The sequence below is a fragment of the Salvelinus fontinalis genome, chromosome 33 (genome assembly GCF_029448725.1).
Source record: "Salvelinus fontinalis isolate EN_2023a chromosome 33, ASM2944872v1, whole genome shotgun sequence".
Taxonomy (NCBI): Eukaryota; Metazoa; Chordata; class Actinopteri; order Salmoniformes; family Salmonidae; genus Salvelinus; species Salvelinus fontinalis.
This window is the reverse complement of record NC_074697.1, coordinates 32,688,980-32,707,886: the sequence shown is the minus strand read 5'-3', so window position 1 is coordinate 32,707,886 and position 18,907 is coordinate 32,688,980. Positions and strand designations below refer to the sequence as shown.

The window sequence follows — 18,907 nt, the reverse complement described above, 5'->3', positions numbered from 1 at the left end:
TCTGCCATGAGCCTGCAAAGCCGCCCGTCTGCCATGAGCCTACTGAGCCGTCCGCCAGACAGGAGCCGCTAGAGCCGCCAGCCAGACAGGAGCCGCTAGAGCCGTCCGTCAGACAGGATCTGCCAGAGCCGCCAACCAGACAGGATCTGCCAGAGCCGCCAACCAGACAGGATCTGCCAGAGCCGCCAACCAGACAGGATCTGCCAGAGCCGCCAACCAGACAGGAGCAGCCAGATCAGTCAGCCAGCCATGAGCAGCCAGATCAGTCAGCCAGCCATGAGCAGCCAGATCAGTCAGCCAGCCATGAGCAGCCAGATCAGTCAGCCAGCCATGAGCAGCCAGATCCGTCAGCCAGCCATGAGCAGCCAGATCCGTCAGCTAGCCATGAGCAGCCAGATCCGTCAGCTAGCCATGAGCAGCCAGATCCGTCAGCTAGCCATGAGCAGCCAGATCCGTCAGCTAGCCATGAGCAGCCAGATCCGTCAGCTAGCCATGAGCAGCCAGATCCGTCAGCTAGCCATGAGCAGCCAGATCCGTCAGCTAGCCATGAGCAGCCAGATCCGTCAGCTAGCCATGAGCAGCCAGATCCGTCAGCTAGCCATGAGCAGCCAGATCCGTCAGCTAGCCATGAGCAGCCAGATCCGTCAGCCAGCCATGGGCCGTCCCTCAGTCCGGAGCTGCAGTCCCTCAGTCCGGAGCTGCAGTCCCTCAGTCCGGAGCTGCCATTCCTCAGTCCGGAGCTGCCATTCCTCAGTCCGGAGCTGCCATTCCTCAGTCCGGAGCTGCCCCTTACCCTGGTGCTGCCCCTTACCCTGGTGCTGCCCCTTACCCTGGTGCTGCCCCTTACCCTGGTGCTGCCCCTTACCCTGGTGCTGCCCCTTACCCTGGTGCTGCCCCTTACCCTGGTGCTGCCCCTTACCCTGGTGCTGCCCCTTACCCTGGTGCTGCCCCTTACCCTGGTGCTGCCCCTTACCCTGGTGCTGCCCCTTACCCTGGTACTGCCCCTTACCCTGGTACTGCCCCTTAGTCCGGAACTGCCCCTTAATGCAGTGTGGTTAATGTGGAGGGGGGTCATCTGGAGGAAGCTAAGGAGGCGGTTAGGGACTGTGGTGACGTGGGGACCACGACCAGAGCCGGAGCCGCCACCATGGATGGAAGCCCACCCAGACCCTCCCCTAGACTGTGTAATGGTGCGCCCGGAGTTCGCACCTTAAGGGGGGGGTTATGTCACGCCCTGGCCTTAGTATTCTTTGTTTTCTTTATTATTTTAGTTAGGTCAGGGTGTGACATGGGGAATGTTTGTGTTTTGTTGGTTTTGGGTGTTTTTTATGGAAAAGGGGTTGTTGGGTATAGTATATGGGTTTGTGTTGAATACATGTGTCTAGCGTTGTCTATGTATGTTTAGTTGTCTAGGAGAGTCTATGGTTACCTGAATGAGTTCCCAATTAGAGACAGCTGATTTCGGTTGTCTCTGATTGGGAGCCTTATTTAGGGTAGACATAGGCTCTCATTGGTTGTGAGTAATTGTCTATGTAGAACGTTTGTAGCCTGTGTGTGTATGTGCACAACGTTATTTAGCTTCACGGTCGTTTGTTGTTTTGTATAGTTTGTATTAAGTGTTTCGTGTTTATTTTTCGTCATCTTTTAAAATAAAAGAAGATGGCTTATTTTCCAACTGCTGCGTTTTGGTCCGTCAATCCGCCACACGATCGTGACAGATGATATAATGACGGTGACCTTTAGTGCAAACCTTACTGGGATGTGAGAGGGAGGAGGAAGGGTATTGAGTGTGATTGAAATGAGCAATATCTTCAATCCTAATCTGGGGTCATCCCAGGTCTGTGGATTAGAGGGGGAGAGGAGGGCATACTGTAGAACACATGTCTGACCTCAATACATTTAACTTTAAACCGGTGGGCCTCGACAACGCAGACACACCTCTTACCGTAACATCACCTGGGTTACCTTCAGCAGGAGCAAACGAGACAAAATGTTTTGAAACATGAAACAAAAATCAGCATTTTTATTGAGTACATTTGGGTGGGTTCCCCTTCTGTTAAAATGTTCTCCTACCATTTCATGCCTACCTATAACCTCAACTTGTTAAAGCAGGCCATATTTTAAACTAAACTCACTGAACTCTATCTTGCCTGAGGAGGGGGTGGCTTTTAAAACAGCATAATTTCCAACCCTATAAGGAAATCCATTGAAATGCTAAGACATTTGCACCAAGAAGCCGGCAGCGTGCTCTGGTCTCTGGTAGGAGATTGCTCTGTCTGCTCTAATGTCTTGCATGTGGCCTGCCGGGAGACAGCGAGGCTGCGTTCAGGAGTGGCATGCAGCGGTTCTCTCTGTAAGCAGCTATTGACTATTTCCTCAAGTACGCACGAGGCACAAACACATACGCACACAATGTGTGAGGCACATACTCATATGCGCATTATACACATGCACTACACACATCCCAATGAGGTCCTTGCTGCTGGATGGAATCAAAGGCCAGCCTGTTCTCACGTGGGCCCTGCATTTGTCACACACGCTCATGCAGGCAAACACACACACACACACACACACACACACACACACACACACACGCACACACACGCACATGCACACACGCACACACGCACACATGCACACATACATTTACAACACAATGCTATTGTCAGAGGAATGAGGAACATTATCGTCCACAGTCATTAGGGACATGTCTGTCCAAGTCCAGAAGTTTCACCTTTGTGATTGTCCACACAGTAAATCAGTGTCTGTGTGTGTGTATAATGTAATTATGTACAGTACCAGTCAAAGTTTGGACACACCTACTTATTCAAGGGTTTGTCTTTATTTTTACTATTTTCTACAATGTAGAATAAAAGTGAAGACATCAAAGCTATAAAATAACACATATGGAATCATGTAGTAAGCAAAAAGTGTTAAACAAATCTAAATATATTTTAGATTTTTAATTCTTCTCAGTAACCACCCTTTGCCTTGATGACAGCTTTGCACACTCTTGGCATTCTCTCAACCGGCTTCACCTGGAATGCTTTTCCAACAGTCTTGAAGGACTTCCCACATATGCTGAGCACTTGTTGACTGCTTTTCCTTCACTCTGCGGTCCAACTCATCCCAAACCACCTCAATTGGGTTGAGGTTGGGTGATTGTGGAGGCCAGGTCATCTGATACAGCACTCCATCACTCTCCTTCTTGGTCAAATAGCCCTTACACAGCCTGGAGGTATGTTGGTTCATTGTCCTGTTGAAAAACAAATGATAGAAGCATTAACCAGATGGGATGGCGTATCACTGCAAAATGGTGTGGTAGCCATGCTGGTTAAGTGTGCCCTTGAATTAGAAATAAATCACTGACAGTGTCACCAGCAAATCACCCCCACACTATCACACCTCCTCCATGCTTCGTGGTGGAAACCACACTTGCAGAGAAGCATGGTTCCCCCTATGACAATAGTATTGTTTTGTAACTTGTTTTCATTTGTGTAGCATTTGTTCAAAATGTAAAATATTCTGTATCTCTCCATCACCCCTGCTCTTTCTGTCACTGTCTGCCTCTCTTTTACTCTCTCTCTGTCTCAGTCCCATATGTAGGTTGTTGCCATGTCACTACTTCAGTACATGTACATGTTCTGTACTCTGACCTGGGCTGGCTGGCCCACAGCACAGAAACAGGAATCAAACATGATACCCCTACCACACAGGCTTGACTGCATAAGAACACAGATCACATTCCACATACAGTACAGTGTCCATGTGTGTGTCTGTGTGTGTGGGTGTGTGTGTGTGTGCCTGCTTGCCTGCCTGTCTGTCTGTGTTTATGTCTGTCTGTGTATATTGGCGAGCTATAGGTACAGAAGCAGTAAGAAGCGTGTCTGTGAAAGTGTTTTATTTTTTACATTTACATTTGTTGACTTTTTTGTAAAGTGTATTGCACTTTAAATCAAATGTGACTTGACTTGTGAGAACAACACCCTGTGTTTGGAATTAAGAACCAAGTGTGAAATATAAGCAACAGTGGCTGAGACATAAACACTTGCTATCCATTTGGCTCCCCCCCGCTCTCTCTCTCTCTCTCTCTCTCTCTCTCTCTCTCTCTCTCTCTTTCTTTCTTTCTCTCTTTCTCTCCTTTCTACATCCCTCTCTCTTTATCTCTCTATTATTCTCTTACAAAGGATTAAGTTGTCAGGTTCCATTGAACTCTCAGTACCCTCGACCACACAAAACCTTCTAAAGGTACTTTACAGTTATTTATAACTAAGTGTTGTGTAACCCTCTGCTTTCAATGTACCTAACCACCCAGAGATAGTACCTGAGTGGACACACTGTCATGGTTACTTGGACACAGCAGAAGTGGTGTGTGTGTGTGCATGTGCAGGTGAATCCTTTTGTCACGTTCATTGAAATGAGCGGACCAAGGCGCAGCGTGCATAGAGTTCCACATGTTAATTTAAATGAAACTCACCAACAAAAGCAATAAACTGCAAACGAGACGTAACGACTGGAGTGCTCACAGGCACTACACAAAAACAAGATCCCACAAACTAAAGGTGGGAAAAAGGCTGTCTAAGTATGATCCCCAATCAGAGACAACGATAGACAGCTGCCTCTGATTGGGAACCATACCCGGCCAACAAAGAAATAGAAAAACTAGAATGCCCACCAAAATCACACCCGACCTAACCAAATAGAGAAATAAAAAGGCTCTCTAAGGTCAGGGCATGACACCTTTGGTAAATGTACTATGATTTAGGGCTCTATTCAATCTGTATAGCGGAAACTCTGTGTTACAGTGTTATTGAAATTTAATGACAATGTTCCTACATTAGTGGAGATTGCATTCACGGTAAACACTGCAGATGTCGGCTCAGTAGGAATTTACCTTTACATTTTTAAGGGCTTGATTCAATCTGATCCGCTTTAGCCGACAGAAAAGCAGCTTGTTTACAAGTTTTCAATGATTATTATTTCTCTATAGCCTACACTTTCTCATTCTGATCTTCTAACGTGTGTGGGACGGGTGTCCTCATGACAATGATCACAAGAGCAGCTGCTCACCAATTTGAGCGCTCCAATGCAGTTACACCTCTGACGCCACCAAAACATCACCTATGCGGGTGTCGGCTATCGCCAGTTAATCCAAGCCTAAATTGTAGATTCAAATAAAGTATTTAATATGTATGTATGTCCTGGTAAGCTGGAGGTACACCTAAGGACTGTGTGTCCTGGAGAGTCTGTGTGTGTGTGTGTGTGTGTGTGTGTGTGTGTGTGTGTGTGTGTGTGTGTGTGTGTGTGTGTGTGTGTGTGTGTATGTCTGGCTGTCATGTCCCTTTAACGAGATTGTCTGGTCGCTGCTGTGCATCGGTCTGCCCTGGTCAGACTTTCCTTTCCGAGGAATTACGCAACAAGCGTTCTGTGGACCCGAGGGGGAAATCGTCTAGGTGACTGCAAGGCCTCCTCTAACGTCACAGCCCAGGATTAACCACGGCAACCAGTCAGTAGATTAAAGATACACAATACCTCTGTCTCCTTCTGTTACCCCTCCTACTCCTCTTTCCCATTATCTCTCTCTCTTTAACACTTACTTCCTTGCTCACCCTATTTCTCTCCCTACAGCCCACCTATAGAGAAGTCTGGGGGATGTCTATATCTGGAGTCTTACACTGCAAGGCTGGGGCCCAGGACCTGGGTGCAATGTGTAACATACATCATGGCCTGGATTGCCTGGCTGCCTGCTGGCTGGGGCCTCATTGAAATGGGAGGCTTGTCAGGGGCTGGGGCACAGTGGTGGGTGGGTGTGCATACTATATAGGTTCTCTCTCTCTCTCTTTCTTTCTTGGTCTTTCTCTCTTTCCCTGGGTCCTGGTCTCTGTATCACATTCACTCTTTCTTTCTCTCTATTTCTATTGGGTTCTGCTATGTCACCATGGGCACACTCTACATGTTGTGCTGTACCCTCTCCCCTATATCACCCCTCTCTCTCCCTCCCCTCCCCTCCCCTCCCCTCTCCCCCTCTCTCTCTCTCTCTCTCTCTCTCTCTCTGGCTGGCATCAGTCTCCTTACCACGTGGGTTGGTTTTTCCAGGGCCACCTGATGAAGTCAGCATTAGAGAAGAGAAGGAGGGAGGGAGGGAGCAACAGTAGCCAGGGTGTCCAAACATGGAAACTGAGACATACAGTATGGGAGAGGGGGGGCCACACTTTTCCACTTCCCTCTAAATCACACATTAACACATACAGTACCAGTCAAAAGTTTGGACACACCTACTCATTCAAGGGTTTTTCTTTATTTTATGATTTTCTACATTGTAAAATAATAGTGAAGACATCAAAACTATGAAATAACTCATATGGAATCATGTAGTAACCAAAAAAGTGTAAACAAATCAACATACAATATATTTTATATTTGAGATTGTTCAATGTAGCCACTCTTTTCCTTGACGACAGCTTTGCACATTCTTGGTATTCTCTCAACCAGCATCATGAGGTAGTCACCTGGAATGCATTTCAATTAACAGGTGTGCCTTGTTAAAAGTTCATTTGTGGAATCAGTTGTGTTGTGACAAGGTAGGGGTGGTACACAGAAGGTAGCCCTATTTGGTAAAAGTCCATACTATGGCAAGAACAGCTCAAATAGGCAAAGAGAAACGACAATCCATCATTACTTTAAGACATGAAGGTCAGTCAATCCGGAAAATGTCAAGGACATCTTTAAGTGCATTCGCAAAAACTATCAAGCGCTATGATGAAACTGGCCCTCATGAGAACCACCACAGGAAAGGAACACCTAGAGTTACCTCTGCTGCAGAGGATAAGTTCCATAGAGTTACCAGCCTCAGAAATTGCAGCTCAAATAAATGCTTCACAGAGTTCAAGTAACAGACACATCTCAACATAAACTGTTCAGAGGAGAATGCATGAATCAGGCCTTCATGGTCAAATTGCTGCAAAGAAACCACTACTAAAGGACACCAATAAGATGAAGAGACTTGCTTGGGCCAAGAAACATGAGCAATGGACATTAGACCAGTGGAAATCTGTCCTTTGGTCTGATGAGTCCAAATCTGAGATTTTCAGTTCCAACCGCCATGTCTTTGTGAGACAAAGTTGTCACGACTTCCGCCGAAGTCGGTCCCTCTCCTTGTTCGTGCGGCGTTCGGCATTGCCAGCCTTCTAGCCATCGCCGATCCACCTTTCATTTTCCATTTGTTTTGTCTTGTCTTCCCACACACCTGGTTCCAATTCCATAATTACATGTTGTGTATTTAACCCTCTGTTTCCCCCATGTCCTTGTCCGGAATTGTTTATTGTAAGTGTTTGTGTACGATATGTCTGGTGTGCGAAGGGTTTTTGTCCCATTGTGTATATATTTATTGTTTTGTTCACAGTGATATTTACTATTGAACTGCGCCGTTGTAACACAGTCTTTGCTCTCCTGCACCTGACTTCTCTGCCGCCAATACGCACTCCTTACAGAATTCTGGACCAGGACATGGGGGAAACAGAAGGTTAAATACATAACATGTAATTATGGAATTGGATCCAGGTTGTGGGAAGACAATACAAAACAAATGGAAAATGAAAGGTGGATCGGCGGTGGCTAGAAGGCCGGCAACGCCAACCGCCGAACGCCGCCCGAACAAGGAGAGGGACCGACTTCGGCGGAAGTCGTGACAAAAGTGTATGTGAACGGATGATCTCTGCATGTGTTCTCTGCATTAGTTAATGCACATAAAGATATACTGTATGTAATTTATCTCTATTGAAAGAAAAATATCTCGAAATTCCTGAGGTACAGCACAGGCTTCCGGTTATATCTTGTCGTAGTCCGGCCCTGAGGTACAGCACAGGCTTCCGGTTATATCTTGTCGTAGTCCGGCCCTGAGGTACAGCACAGGCTTCCGGTTATATCTTGTCGTAGTCCAGCCCTGAGGTACAGCACAGGCTTCCGGTTATATCTTGTCGTAGTCCGGCCCTGAGGTACAGCACAGGCTTCCGGTTATATCTTGTCGTAGTCTGGCCCTGAGGTACAGCACAGGCTTCCGGTTATATCTTGTCGTAGTCCGGCCCTGAGGTACAGCACAGGCTTCCGGTTATATCTTGTCGTAGTCCGGCCCTGAGGTACAGCACAGGCTTCCGGTTATATCTTGTCGTAGTCCGGCCCTGAGGTACAGCACAGGCTTCCGGTTATATCTTGTCGTAGTCCGGCCCTGAGGTACAGCACAGGCTTCCGGTTATATCTTGTCGTAGTCCGGCCCTGAGGTACAGCACAGGCTTCCGGTTATATCTTGTCGTAGTCCGGCCCTGAGGTACAGCACAGGCTTCCGGTTATATCTTGTCGTAGTCCGGCCCTGAGGTACAGCACAGGCTTCCTGTTATATCTGGATAAAGAGAGATAAGAAAAAACAAGAAAATATCATAAAATGTGTTGTTAGTATTATCTCTTCCCTATTTGAGTCAGATGAACAGAGTAATTCTAATTATTTGGGATGTATCCCACCTTCCCGATCTCCTGCTTAAAGAGGGTTTCCACTAGAAGGCACAAAGTCAAAATTGGCTCCAAAAATATGCTGTTTGGTGTTAATTTCAGGTTGGGGTTAGGCATAAGGTTAGCAGTGTGGTTAAGGTTAGGGTTAGGTTTAAAATCAACTAAGAACAGAAATTGTAGAAATAGTCGGGGTTTAGTTTAGCCGTAATTATGACTTTGTGGCTGTGTTAAGTAGTGATGACCCTTAAAGAGAGAAAGCCATTAGCTTTCCCAGACACAGTCCTTAAGTGGCCTGCCTTCTGTGAGGGGCCACAGGCCCCTGCTGGTCCCCCTTGGTAAAGGTCAGGGTGCATTGTGGTAACGTGCTAAGTCAGGCTGGGGTTAGGTCAGGTTGGGGTTAGGTTGCACACCGGCAGCGTTTTTGTCTCCATCCCGTCAGCCAGTGGGTAATCCTAACCCTAAGCAGCTTTCACAGACCATTTCACCAGGCTAGGGGGAATTTAGGAAAGGTTTGTAAACCTCTTCAGAGCAAAGTCAGGCTTGGCTTCTGGATGGCAGTGGAACCTCTTCCTCCTTTTCTTTCCTTTCTGTGGGTACTTGAGAAGACCAATGATGACTCATTGTGCAGTTCCCCTCCTCTTCTTCCTCCTTCATTCCCAATGGGTTTCAGTATGGATGGATGGAGGCATTGAGCAGAAGTGGTGTGTGTGTGTGTGTGTACACACATTAGTTCCCTTCCCGTCCATTACCTCTTATTAACTAATAGGGTCCACAGACTAACAGTGACAGTGACATTCTAGAAACAGGAGAGGGAGAGATTAGGTGTTATGAGTATCCATTGAGGTCTCAACATAATCATACTCATTTCCCAGAGAAAAAAAAGCTTTGTTTTCCTCCCAATTGCATTGTGATTGAACGACCTTGGCTATGTGCACACACACACGCACACACACACACTCTATACCTCTAGCCTTGGCTAAGAATGCCTGAGATTGCTGTGACCTTCCGGTAGGGTCAGTTTTAGAGTCTGCTGACCTGTCACCTATAAGATAATCTTCCAGTGACCTGGGGTCACCCTAGTGTGTGTGTGTGTGTGTGTGTGTGTGTGTGTGTGTGTGTGTGTGTGTGTGTGTGTGTGTGTGTGTGTGTGTGTGTGTGTGTGTGTGTGTGTGTGTGTGTGTGTGACACCCTGCTAATGGAACTACAGTATGTCAACTTGTCCCAGTGAGTTAGCTGGTGTGTTGCAGATTCCAAAGGGCAGGCACTGCCATTCAAATAGGTCAGAACTTCCAGAGGTAGCATTATGTCTGGGAAACTACCGGGCAGTTACTTATTACCTTTTCCAGTCTAGTACTGTAAGCAGGGTTCAAATGCATGTGTATTTGATCATTTGTTATTTGTTATTTACTTATTTTATGTTAATTTTTGTGTTTTTAAATAATGTGGCCCAAATCAACTACTTATTTTGGAAGTATTTGAACGTATTTTCCTATAATTATCCTACTATTTGAAAGTATGTGCGTTTGGTAGGATATTCTAAGCGTATTTGTTATAGTGAAGAGATATATCTACTCACAGTTCAAATAATTCAAACACAAAGAACAATGTGCAATTCCATTTATTATCAAAATGAACACAGCCCAAGTGACATACAGTGGAATTATGTAGCATACCTTATTATATATAGCCTTTTATAGCATATCAAAACACATACCGTACACTTGCAGATCTCAAGCGTCCATAGTTAAAGTGCATGGTTAAGTGTTGGTGTGCTTTGTGACTTTAGCTAACTGACTGTGCTTTGTGTGGTCAGACTGGGAAGGATGACATGAGGGTGTGGGGTAACCTCTGTCCTGTCACGTCTCTCTACTGGCTGGTTCCCTCTCTCCCTCCATCTGTCTGACTACCTCTGTCTCGCTCTCTCTTGCTCTCCCTCTCTCTGTGTACCCCTCCTTATCTCTCTCTCTCTTTATCCAGTTGGCAGATGAAGTGACTCTAGGGCGGGTAAAGGTGCCCAAGGACAGGGGCATGCCTGAGAGTGCGTAGGTGGGGTACAGCTCAGACAGGATACACACTAAGACATACACACAAACACACACACACAGTCCCTGACAGACACACCTGCCACATGTATCCTTGTCAGGTGGAGCAAACCACAGCAGAGCAGCCAGGATTATGTGTATGTCTTTAGGTCGAGCCAATGAGCCTTGGCTCGGCACCCCCCACCCCGCAATCTCTTAATGCATTCGCAGGCCGATTGCCTCAGAGCGGATCAGGTTGGAGACCTTGGCCTGCGACCTGACACACCCAAACACACAACGGGAGACACACACACATACACACACACACACACAGCGGGATACACACACACAAACAGAGACGCACACACACACAGAGACATACTACTCTCTAGGTCACAGCCCTGCCCTGACAGCAGTGCTTCTGTTCCGTGCTCAGAGGAGACTGTGTGTGTGTGTGTGTGTGTGTGTGTGTGTGTGTGTGTGTGTGTGTGTGTGTGTGTGTGTGTGTGTGTGTGTGTGTGTGTGTGTGTGTGTGTGTGTGTGTGTGTGTGTGTGTGTGTGTGTGTGTGTGTGTGTGTGGGTGTGTGTGTGTGTGTGTGTGTGTGGGTGTGTGTGTTTTAAGATGCTAGACAGAAGAGGAAGGAAGATGAGAGTGACAAGACAACAAGATAAGGAGACACTAACAAAGAGATAACAGTACGAAACAAAAAGCTAGCCTACCAACAGCCCAAAACAGAGACGGATAAGTTAGACAACAGAGAGAAAATGAATGGAAAGAAGGGGGAAAAGATAGGAAGGGCTGCTCGTTTTCCAGCTCTTGGCTCCACATGTTCCTAGACTGTAGCGTCCGGGGCATCTGGAACATTCTCTACATTTGTTCTCATCTGGAGGGGAAGATTTTGAGAGGGCCACGCTCTCATATCCTGTTCTCGCCGATGCCGACACCGCCCTTGAAGTCAGATTTATGGCGTGCTGAGGGTCAGGCGCTGGGATGTAGTGAGTGTGTGGGTGTGGACGTGTTTAACAGAAGTCTCCACAAGAATTGTAAACGAACAAAAATGTGACCAACTGTGGATATTTTCTTAGTCCCCACAAGTTCAGATGCTATTTCTAAGTGGATTAGGATTAAGGTTAGATATAGTGTTAGGGTTAGAATTACGTTAAGGGTTACGGTTACGAGCTAGGGTTAGTGTTAGGGTTAGAATTACGTTAAGGGTTACGATTAGGAGCTAGGGTTAGTGTTAGGGTTAGAGTTAAGATTCGTTTTTTGGGGTTAAGGTTAGGGTTACATTTAGGGTTAAGGGTTAGGGAAATAGAATTTTGAATGGGACTGAATTGTGTATCCCCACAAGGTTAGCTGTACAAGATTGTGTGTGTGTGTGTGTGTGCATGTGGGTGGGTGTGACACAGAGAGAGAGAGAGGACAGAGAAAAAGAGGACAGAGTGAGAGAGAAAGGAAACAGAGAGAGGACCTGAGCAGTCATTATTTGAGAGGTCCCTGGGTCCTCACTCATCACTCATTGGCAGCGCCTCCAGACTCATTAATACACAGAAACACATGTCAGAACACTGGGCCCTGCTCCAGAGAACACACACACAACAGTCTGGAAAAAAGCCACACATCTCCTTTTACTAGTATGTCAGGAGGCTGTTTGTTGTCTGTCCTTGCATTGTTCTCCCTCCCTCCTTCTTTCCCTTTCATCCATCATTCTATCCTCCTAACATTCCCTCCATCTATCCTCCTAACCTTCCCTCCATCTATCCTCCTAACCTTCCCTCCATCTATCCTCCTAACCTTCCCTCCATCTATCCTCCTAACCTTCCCTCTATCTATCCTCTTGACCTTCCCTCCATCTATCCTCCTAACCTTCCCTCCATCTATCCTCCTAACCTTCCCTCTATCTATCCTCTTGACCTTCCCTCCATCTATCCTCCTAACATTCCCTATATCTATCCTCTTGACCTTCCCTCCATCTATCCTCCTGATCTTCCCTCCATCTATCCTCCTAACCTTCCCTCCATCTATCCTCCTAACCTTCCCTCCATCTATCCTCCTAACCTTCCCTCTATCTATCCTCTTGACCTTCCCTCCATCTATCCTCCTAACATTCCCTATATCTATCCTCCTAACCTTCCCTCCATCTATCCTCCTAACCTTCCCTCCATCTATCCTCCTAACCTTCCCTCCATCTATCCTCCTAACCTTCCCTCCATCTATCCTCCTAACCTTCCCTCCATCTATCCTCCTAACCTTCCCTCTATCTATCCTCTTGACCTTCCCTCCATCTATCCTCCTAACCTTCCCTCCATCTATCCTCCTAACCTTCCCTCTATCTATCCTCTTGACCTTCCCTCCATCTATCCTCCTAACATTCCCTATATCTATCCTCTTGACCTTCCCTCCATCTATCCTCCTGATCTTCCCTCCATCTATCCTCCTAACATTCCCTATATCTATCCTCTTGATCTTCCCTCCATCTATCCTCCTGACCTTCCCTCCATCTATCCTCTTAACCTTCCCTCCATCTATCCTCCTAACCTTCCCTCCATCTATCCTCCTAACCTTCCCTCCATCTATCCTCCTAACCTTCCCTCCATCTATCCTCCTAACCTTCCCTCTATCTATCCTCTTGACCTTCCCTCCATCTATCCTCCTAACATTCCCTATATCTATCCTCTTGACCTTCCCTCCATCTATCCTCCTGACCTTCCCTCCATCTATCCTCTTGACCTTCCCTCCATCTATCCTCCTAACCTTCCCTCCATCTATCCTCCTAACCTTCCCTCCATCTATCCTCCTAACCTTCCCTCCATCTATCCTCCTAACCTTCCCTCCATCTATCCTCCTAACATTCCCTATATCTATCCTCTTGACCTTCCCTCCATCTATCCTCTTGACCTTCCCTCCATCTATCCTCCTGACCTTCCCTCCATCTATCCTCTTGACCTTCCCTCCATCTATCCTCTTGACCTTCCCTCCATCTATCCTCTTGACCTTCCCTCCATCTAGCCTCTTGACCTTCCCTCCATCTAGCCTCTTGATCGTCCCTCCATCTATCCTCTTGATCGTCCCTCCATCTATCCTCCTAACCTTCCCTCCATCTATCCTCCTAATCTTCCCTCCATCTATCCTCCTAACCTTCCCTCCATCTATCCTCCTAACCTCTTTTCTTGTCCTTTTTGCCTCCATCTATCCTCCTGTCCTTCTCTCTTTCCCAAATCTATCGTACTGTATCGTTCTTCCCTCCTTCCCTACATCAATCATCCTATGTTTTTACATACTTCTAGCTTTTGAGTAGCCAGTCCATCTACCTTCCTATCCTTCTACTTTTTCTTGGTTTTGAGTAGCATAAGTTTTGTTCTGATATACAATGCAGCACCCATGATGCCCGACCATGCAGCTTCAACCCATAGAAGGGCAGCAGGCGGGTCCTGGCTGGGGTGTGGAATGTTGGCTGACTCAGCATGTACAGTAGCATCAATGTGCAGTCGTCTCTGTTAATGCCTGAGTAGAATACAGCGGCTATTTGTGGGGGCAGTTGATGCTGATTGTTTGGTACAAAAGAGCTCGCATTGTACATGAAAGCATAGATACAACTCTGTTGAGTAAACATAGATAAAGCTAAATACAACATACTGTAAATAGAGCAAAATACAGCACACATACAGTAAAATCCATCTTCAGTAAGCATACTTCATGTAAGCGTATTTTCTACTTTGTGATCATACTTTATATTTAGTAAGCAAACTTCATACTTAGTAAACATACTTCATAGTTTGTAAGCATTTTTCATACTTCCTACTTAATGGGAACATTACATTTGAGTGCAGTGGGTTCATGTGTTCTTAACTGAGACCTATTGCATCATAACAGATGTCTTGGATAGCTAGCTATTCTGTTTTAGCCATAGGCTTCATGTATGCTGTATCTACCTCTAAACATGCTGTACACTGCTACCATTGACAGGTTGCTATATGGAACATCTGGATGGAGAATTCACTGATCCCATGCATGGCACCTGGACACCCACACACACATGCACACGCACACACACACACACACACACACACACACACACACACACACACACACACACACACACACACACACACACACACACACACACACACACACACACACACACACACACACACACACACACACACACACACACACACACACACATATTTCTCGAAGGCGTCTGTTGGTCTTTTGTGTGGGATGCAGGAAAGAGCTAACCACAACAGTTCTTCAGCTGGCAGCTTTAGTTGGTACACAAGGACATAAAGCTTGCCAGTGAAGAACTGCTGTGGGTCAGCCAGTGAGCACCCACGCAACATGTACAAATATACACACATATAAACACACACACGCAACAGATGCACACACACATTAGGCTACATCTTCTGTCTCTTTGGCCATCAGGGTGGGCAGTGGAATCTGTAGAGAGAGAAAGAAGGGAGGGTGGAGAGAGAGGGGAAACATTAGAATATATGTCTGACTGACTGGTGCTAAAATGCAATATTCAGTACAATATATGCTATCCTAAGGGAATAAATGTGAAAGACAGAAAGCCAAATAGCCTGCATTCATTTGAGATGATGTGCACATATGTGAACTGTGCAGTCATGTGCTTTCTCACTTGAGCTAGCCCACGTCAGCTGACCCAGCTCTCCATAAGCTGCCTTAATGCAACACAGATACTGGAGCTAGATGCTTTGCCTCTGGACAAGGGACTGGAACTTTCTGATGCTGCACACTAGTGTAATATGGCAAGCTTTATACTGTAGCATTTACAAATAAGAGAGAATAAGATGCCCATCCAAAATGGCATCCTTTTCCTTATATAGTGCACTACTTTTGGCAGGGCTTTGGTCAAAAGTAGTGCACTGCATAGGGAATAGGGTGCCATTTCGGTCGACACAGAGTTTGTAATTGTTTTAGGCACTACTGTTCCCTCAGGTCTTCAACTATTTCTCCAACAAACTATCAAACCATTGCTGTTTTTGTACCCGAGTTGAAAAATATTAGCGTGTCATCAAAGGACAGCAATGTTCACTTTAATTCTTGTCAGATTAATCCGAATGAACTACCAGGAGGGCTGTGAAACCTTCAAGAGATACTCGTCACAACACATTATCATCCATGATAAAGAATGAAGCTTAGCTGTGCTGTGTTTTTAGCCTTAGCCTAGTCAAAAAGTGTTAAGTCATCTACAATGCTAAAACAACTCTTATACTTGACTGTCCCATCTATGTTGATTTTCTATTGTTATAAATAACTTATGTCCTTTGGGAAAAACCCAAAAAACAACCAAGAAACACCCAGAGAACAACCAACTGTAAATATATACCCAGTAACATAGTAAGGCCTATTTAGTTCAGTGTATGGTTAGCCTTTTCGCTGAACATATGATTAAAGTCTCGCTATGTGCTGTAGTATATGAAAACTATTCTTGTTATGCCGTTTTAAATGCCTCTTCCTAGCTGCATATTTTCCAGGCAGCGCAGACAGATTTGTCACAGTTCAAGGACAGGGTTTTGGGAAAAGCCCTTAGCAGTCCAGCGAACCCAACGACTCTGTAAACCCAACGAACCCACCTCTTGTTACTCTGCTCTGGGCTCCAGTGGAAAGCTCCCGTGTGCAGGCCTCGCTCAATAGATCCACACACACACGCGCGGTCTACACACTCGGCCCACACACACGCAACCCAGTCTAGGAAAAGTAGCCAGCTCTGCCAAAGCACTGAGTCCCTTTCAATACAGCCGCCTCGGACCCATCCTCCTCCTGAGTGGATCTAAGGGATCTATTTTGGATGTGTAATGATTTGTGTGTGTGTGTGTGTGTGTGTGTGTGTGTGTGTGTGTGTGTGTGTGTGTGTGTGTGTGTGTGTGTGTGTGTGTGTGTGTGTGTGTGTGTGTGTGTGTTCCAATCCACCATTATATATTTTTTATATTTATGTTCCCTCTTTATTATTTACCGCTAACCCTACCACCCCTCCCCTAATCGGCCTTTGTTTGCAGACAGAGATGGACAGAGAAGATTCCTCCAGTGTTCAACAGGAGCCTGCTAGCATTATTAGCATTAGCCATAGACTATAACAGTAGCCAGCCTCAGAATCTTCTAGTAGCATTATTCCCATTAAGCTGAGGACTAGCATTAGTCAGCCTACTGTCCTGACCTACAGTACAGTAGTGTTTGTTAAAGGACACCATGCAGTAGGTCAGTCAGTGTCCTCCAGCACCTGCAGACTCTCCAGAGAGGCTCTGACAGAGCACAGTACAGCACTCAGCCATCACAATACACCTGCAGCTACCGCTGTTACTGACCTGGTCTTAGAGTGAGTGTGTGTGTGCGCGCATGTATTGACATGGAGCATGACACCCTACTTCATGTGCACGTTTAAGTGTGTGTGGGCTGTGTTATTAGGAGCACAGACATTTGACACAACAAACACACTTTATACAGCAACACACACTTTGCACACACACACACTTTACACAACACACACACTTTATACAACACACACACACTTTATACACAACACACACACTTTATACACAACACACACACACTTTATACAACACACACACACTTTATACAACACACACGCTTTCATATTTCACCCCCTCCAGCTTTCGTCCACTTGGGGAGTGCATGGTTGCCTGGGTGATGAGTGGACTCAGTGACCAGTCATCAGAACAACAGCCCTCTGACGTCAAACACTGTCACTTACACACTGCTGGATGAGTGGTGAAAAGGGAATGTCGACAAAAGGTGTGTGTGCGTGTGTGTGTTCGTGTTTAAGGAGGGAATTACATATAAATACACACTGCAGTTCTGTGAGCTTCCATTTAAAAAAATCACTGCAACACACCAACACACACACACTGACACACACACACATAATGTACACCACCCTCAGGCCCAGGCTACCACAACACTGTAAATAATGCCCACACCACCACCACCTCATACCCTCATAAATTGCTTTCAAGTCAGCGGGAGATCAATATATTAGTCACTGGCTCCCCGCTTCCCAGTAGAATTACTAGGAAGAGGAAAGGGACCTATTCTGCATCAGAGAATAGGACACACTTTGTTGGAGATGCTCATTTCTTGCAGAATGAAAGAGACAGGAAGAGTGACAAAGAGAGAAAGGGTGGTGAGGAGAGAGAGAGGTGGGCGGGCGGGCGGGTGGGAGAGAGAGAAGGTTGTGAGGAGAGAGAGAGGCGGGGCGGGAAAGAGAGGGTGGTGAGGAGAGAGAGAGGGTGGTGAGGAGAGAGAGAGAGGGTGGTGAGGAGAGAGAGAGAGGGTGGTGAGGAGAGAAAGAGAGGCGGGGCGGGAGAGAGAGAGGGTGGTGAGGAGAGAGAGAGGGTGGTGAAGAGAGAGAGAGGGTGGTGAGGAGAGAGAGAGGGTGGTGAGGAGAGAGAGAGGGTGGTGAGGAGAGAGAGAGGGTGGTGAGGAGAGAGAGGGTGGTGATGAGAGAGAGAGGCGGGGCGGGAGAGAGAGAGGGTGGTGAGGAGAGAGAGAGAGAGGCGGGGCGGGAGAGAGAGAGGGTGGTGAGGAGAGAGAGAGGGTGGTGAGGAGAGAGAGGGGGTGGTGAGGAGAGAGAGAGAGAGGGGGTGGTGAGGAGAGAGAGAGGGGGTGGTGAGGAGAGAGAGAGAGGGTGGTGAGGAGAGAGAGAGAGGCGGGGCGGGAGAGAGAGAGGGTGGTGAGGAGAGAGAGAGGGTGGTGAGGAGAGAGAGAGGGTGGTGAGGAGAGAGAGAGGGTGGTGAGGAGAGAGAGAGGGTGGTGAGGAGAGAGAGAGGCGGGGCGGGAGAGAGAGAGGGTGGTGAGGAGAGAGAGAGGGTGGTGAGGAGAGAGAGAGGCGGGGCGGGAGAGAGAGAGGGTGGTGAGGAGAGAGAGAGGGTGGTGAGGAGAGAGAGAGAGAGGCGGGGCGGGAGAGAGAGAGGGTGGTGAGGAGAGAGAGAGGGTGGTGAGGAGAGAGAGAGGGGGTGGTGAGGAGAGAGAGAGGGTGGTGAGGAGAGAGAGAGGCGGGGCGGGAGAGAGAGAGGGTGGTGAGGAGAGAGAGAGAGGGTGGTGAGGAGAGAGAGAGCGCGAGAATGAGAGCGTATGCATGCGCTAGACAGTGTGTGAGACCAGGAGCCACACCCAATTGTGTGGAAGCATTGCCCCCCCCCCCCTCTGTAGTGAATAACAGTGGATGTGGTTTGAGTTATGAAACAGTGTTTTCTTCCCTAACTGACAGCAGCAGGAATCCTCTGGAAGGGAAAACTGCCAAGCCTCCTGGGAATATACACCATCCATTTTGGTTATGAAATGCCATTTGACACTGCTAACTAAGGAGGAGAGGGGGGCCAGACTAGTCACTACAACGGGG

General features: G+C 47.0%; 1 protein-coding gene across 3 annotated transcripts; it reads right to left on the bottom strand.

Annotated features, from left to right (window-relative positions):
• Positions 1 to 10,104: 10,104 nt before the first annotated feature.
• LOC129832063 (nipped-B-like protein B) lies at positions 10,105 to 14,753 on the bottom strand. Of its 3 annotated transcripts, none has more exons than XM_055895805.1 (2): positions 12,391 to 14,753; positions 10,105 to 12,342 (listed from the first exon to the last, which is right to left on the bottom strand). In XM_055895805.1, exons 1-2 carry the CDS (start codon positions 13,711 to 13,713, stop codon positions 12,229 to 12,231), a joined length of 1,437 nt encoding a protein of 478 aa, XP_055751780.1. In that variant the 5' UTR covers positions 13,714 to 14,753; the 3' UTR covers positions 10,105 to 12,228. The 3 variants fall into 3 exon arrangements, with proteins under 3 accessions (XP_055751780.1, XP_055751781.1, XP_055751779.1); XM_055895806.1 differs by having other exon boundaries at positions 10,105 to 12,414; positions 12,535 to 14,753; XM_055895804.1 differs by having other exon boundaries at positions 10,105 to 12,774; positions 12,823 to 14,753.
• Positions 14,754 to 18,907: the final 4,154 nt, after the last annotated feature.

Bases quoted from the DNA above. Each gene is read 5' to 3' on its own strand.
- LOC129832063 (XM_055895805.1), bottom strand. From the start codon at position 13,713: ATGGAGGCAAAAAGGACAAGAAAAGAGGTTAGGAGGATAGATGGAGGG. The intron at 12,343-12,390 runs GTTAGGAGGATA...GATAGAGGGAAG, and splicing joins GGAGGATAGATGGAGGGAAG to GTTAGGAGGATAGATGGAGG.